The sequence below is a fragment of the Echinops telfairi genome, unplaced genomic scaffold, assembly GCF_000313985.2.
Source record: "Echinops telfairi isolate 266 unplaced genomic scaffold, ASM31398v2 ScPeMD7_7458;HRSCAF=8496, whole genome shotgun sequence".
NCBI lineage: Eukaryota > Metazoa > Chordata > Mammalia > Afrosoricida > Tenrecidae > Echinops > Echinops telfairi.
Genome location: NW_022111358.1, coordinates 45,715,562 through 45,719,635, shown reverse-complemented (window position 1 = coordinate 45,719,635; position 4,074 = coordinate 45,715,562). Strand labels below are relative to the sequence as shown.

General features: G+C 59.1%; 2 protein-coding genes across 2 annotated transcripts in view; one reads left to right on the top strand and one right to left on the bottom strand.

Annotated features, from left to right (window-relative positions):
• The window catches only part of MIF4GD (MIF4G domain containing), a 4,010-nt gene extending 2,475 nt beyond the window's left edge, over positions 1 to 1,535 (top strand). Inside the window, 4 exon segments of the mRNA XM_013006276.2 lie at positions 73 to 146; positions 148 to 226; positions 331 to 423; positions 817 to 1,535. Of these exon segments, the coding sequence (XP_012861730.1) occupies positions 73 to 146; positions 148 to 226; positions 331 to 423; positions 817 to 1,044 (474 nt within the window). The 3' untranslated portion in view covers positions 1,045 to 1,535.
• The window catches only part of MRPS7 (mitochondrial ribosomal protein S7), an 8,637-nt gene continuing 5,960 nt past the window's right edge, over positions 1,398 to 4,074 (bottom strand). Inside the window, exons 2-5 of the mRNA XM_013006277.2 lie at positions 3,829 to 4,070; positions 3,652 to 3,715; positions 2,874 to 3,041; positions 1,398 to 1,997 (exon numbers count right to left, since the gene is read on the bottom strand). Of these exons, the coding sequence (XP_012861731.1) occupies positions 1,776 to 1,997; positions 2,874 to 3,041; positions 3,652 to 3,715; positions 3,829 to 4,070 (696 nt within the window). The 3' untranslated portion in view covers positions 1,398 to 1,775. The remainder of the gene's footprint in view (positions 1,998 to 2,873; positions 3,042 to 3,651; positions 3,716 to 3,828; positions 4,071 to 4,074) is intronic.

Genomic DNA, 4,074 nt, shown 5'->3' with positions numbered 1-4,074 from the left:
GGGTCATCAGTTGTGAGTGTTGGGGTAGCAGGGCACAGTCCCCTGCTGCTCCAGCCCCTCTCTGGCTCCTAGGCGGAGAGCAAGCAAGCTGGCCAGAGCTTCTTCCGCCGGGGACTCCTCAACAGGCTGCAGTTGGAGTACCAGGCCCGAGCAGCTGCGAGCCCGCTCCCTGCAGGGCTGGGTCTGCTACGTCACCTTCATCTGCAACATCTTTGACTACCTGAGGGTGGGTGAGGCCACCGCAGCCACCTGGGTGGCAGACAGCCTATGTCCTGGGGACCAGGAGGCCTGCTCCTGACATTCAGCTCTTGCTCTGGCCCTTGCCCCCAGGTGAACAATATGCCCATGATGGCCCTGGTGAACCCCGTCTACGACTGCCTCTTCCGGCTGGCCCAGCCTGACAGCCTGAGCAAGGAGGAGGAGGTGGGTGGCCTGTGGAGGTTGTGGGCAGTCTGGCTCAAATTGGGAGCTAGCCTACCTCTGGGGTGGGTGGGTGTTTGAGGGTTCCACTTTCTGGAACAGGCGCCTGGAGGGAGCGTTTATGCTGCCACATACCAGCTGTGAAATTTAGTCTCAACACTTATGGCTCCGGGACTTCCCAGGAAAGCTGACCTGTGGAAGGCACTGTGGGACTATGGCCAGCTGTGGGGGCAGTTGGCCCAGGAACCAAATCAGGGCCAGACAGTAGTGGGGAGGCAGTTAAACATTTTGTCTGGATGGGAGCGGACGGCAGCACCCCCTGGGTGGCAGGAGGGTGGAGCCACTGGGCGCGAATGGCGCCATCCTCGGCTACCTGTGTGATGCTCGGCCCTGCAGGTGGACTGCCTAGTGCTGCAGCTGCACCGGGTTGGGGAGCAGCTGGAGAAGATGAACGGGCAGCGCATGGACGAACTCTTTGTTCTCATCCGGGACGGCTTCCTGCTTCCTACTGGCCTCAGCTCCCTGGCCCAGCTGCTGCTGCTGGAGATCATTGAGTTCCGAGCGGCCGGCTGGAAGACCACCCCAGCGGCCCAGAACTACTACTACAGTGAGGTGACCGATTAGGCCTCCTGGGACGAGGCCAGCACCACCCAGCCTAGCTGTGGCGTCTTTGCTCCTGAACTTGTACCACCTCCCCAGGTGCTGCCCACTCACGCCACGGGCCTGCCCTGAGAATCCCCGGCCCAAACAGGCCTGGTCCCCTAGGCTGGGCCTGCCAGTGATCTCCTGCCCCACCAGAGGCCCTCGGTCCATTTCCCACCACCTTCCACCTGCCAGCAGAGAAGGCAACTCGTAGCCACTGCACCGTGCAATTGTTGGGATGGCAGCTACCTTGGGGCCCGTTTCTCCATCTGTAAAACAGGCGCCTGTGGGGTGCTTTGGAACGTCACGAGGTCAGAGCACAAGTCACACCAGAATTGGATTTTGTACATTTTATCTGGGGGCCACCTTGGAAACCAGCCCCTTTTCTCCTGTCGGTTTCAATGAATGGTGGCACTGCAGCACGTGCGCCATTTGTTCAGTGAAGTTTTTCTAATAAACCTTTTCCGAAACGACCCCTGCTTCCCTTTCTACCTGCCAAAGGTCGGCCCCAGTGCCTCAGACGAAATCCCCAAGTCACCATGTTCCCCTTTGTAAGGAGATGAGCCAAGGGGGGCAAGTTCTAAGCTCCCCCACCCCCCCAGAAGAATGAAGCAGGCACATGCATGCTGGCAAGGCCCGGCCTTCCTTACAAAGAAGCTGCGCCTTTAACCTGCAGGGACTTCACAAGGACCCAGAGCAGCTTCGAGCGCCCTCTACCACCAGCGGTAGTGGGCCAGCGCGCGGTTGGCCTCGGCCATCTTGTGCATATTCTGCTTCTTCTTGATCACCGGGCCCTGGTTGTGGAAAGCCAGCAGCAGCTCCTGTGACAGTTTCTCCGGCATCAGCGTCCGCCGATGCTTATTCTCTCGGCACTCGGTGATCATCCACTTCATGGCCAGGAAACGCCGGCGCCGGTCGGTTAGGGGCACAGGGACCTGGGTGAGAGAGGACACTGGGAAGCTGGACCTGGCAGGACAGACAGACCTCCTACTTTCCTGAGCTCCAGGGAACAGCACGGGCTCCTCTGCTCTGGCCCTGCCGAGGCTCCTGTGGAGAGGGGGCTGCCGATCCTTTCCTAACTGAGCTTCCTCCATGCCCGGCTGACCTCACTGTGGCAGACACGAGAGGCACCCACTCAGCAAATGCTCCTTTGCTCCCCATAGTGGGGCTTGGCCACAATGCCATCAGCACCAGATGGGAAAATCCTCTTACTGGGGTGACTGCTAAAGAGACCCCTAAAGAGCCACAGCCTGGGGGGCCCACAGGGACGGCTGAACCCTGTGAGGGTCAGAAAGGACGTGGTGGCAGTGAGGGCTGCAGTAACTCAGGCACCGCAAGGCACAGGTGCTTCAGAAGAAGACGCTCTATCCAAGACCTGTTGGCCAGGCCTCCACTCAGGCCCAGTACCATGCCGGACACAGGATGCAGACCACGAGGAAGTCCCTACCTGAATGGATGGGACACAGAGGAGAGAAGGGAAGACAAGGAAGCCCACAAAAAACGCCCCATCACAGTACCACGACAGAGGCGACTAGCTCTGAATGGATCAAGCGCCGTCTCTGCCAGACACTGGCGTTTACAAAGATGGAGTGTCTCCATGGCCCCTTGACGTGAAATGTGACAGTTTCAGGCAGCGAAGCGTGGGGATGGAGCAGGCCACCTGGGTCTTCTCTCCCTCCCCTTCCGGGCTCTTGCATGGGACGCACAGTCCTTATTCCCTATGGAGGTGTCCATCCTGGCCCAACCCTGGGGCCCTTCCACCCCAGGGCCCCTCCCCTTCATTCACAGGGGAACCCTCTGCTTCCCCGCACCTGGTAGAAGTGGCCGCCCTTGAGGATGGGGACCAGCCCGATCACAGGCTCGCAGTTTTTCAGAGCCTGGTGGAAGATGGTGTAGGGGTTGCGCTCGATGGTTGCCTGCTCCTCTGCCGAGGCGGCATGGTACTTCTCAAACTGCTTCCTTTTCACAGCCTCCAGTGTCTGTAGGGAGAACAGGGTGCAAGAGGCTCCCCAGGCTCCCTACAGGGGCCAGCTTGTGCCTTGCCCTTCTCTCCCCTCGGCCCGTTTCTAAGGGCAATGCAGCTTCCCCCTCAGCCCACCCCAGGCACAGCTCCTTGGTGCCTCCCTAGTGCCAGGCTGGAATGGACAGAAAGGGTGGGTAGAGGGCACTGGCCGCTAGGTGCCCTGGTGTGGGTTCTGAATCACAGCCACCCAGTGTGCAGCAGAACAGAAGGCTGCCCGTTTCTGTGCCATCCTCAAAATCTATGGTGATGGCCGAGGGGCACCTCTTCCAGCACCATCACTGGCCAAAACACTAAGAGCAGCAGCTCGCCAGGCCCTCCTCCTCCCTAGTCTGACCTGTCCACCACGGGTGACCCTGGCGGTATTTGAAATAGCAGTGGTCTAGTCTAGCCCCCAGCATCACAGTGACACACAAGCTTCTGCTTTATGACATGTTACACATACATACAGAGAAGCTAACTTTTAAGGCCCGGGTAGGAATCTATTCTCTTGCAAGGTAAAATGACAGCCGCAAACACACAAAGCTCTAGCTAGGTAAGAGGGGGGGCCAGGAGCCCAGGGCGCTTACCTGCTCCATGAGCTGCTGGGCCAGCACCTTGTTTCCTCCCTTCATCATCATGTTGGTGAATTTACTTTCGGGAGAAAAGGCATATGTTGAGTTCCCTAAGGTGGGCTCACAGACCCCTCCCTGGCGTAAAAGTGGTAGTTTGCAAGAAGACGGAAGCTGGTTAAGTGTTCCACGAACCTGACCATTGGGTCTTCAAACACCGAGCCCGTCTTGGTGGCCGGGGCAGCTTTGATGAGCTGAGTCTTTCTGAGCTCCTGCACATAGCGCTCCTCTTCGGTCAGCTCGGCGGCGGGCTTTCGGAAATACTCCTTGTCGGTCTGGGGATCCTGGTATTCGGCGCTGTAGCGGCTCCACCTGACCGGGGTTAGCCTGGGGACAGCGGGGAGCTGGGTCAGCGCTGACTCAACAATATGGGCTTGCTGG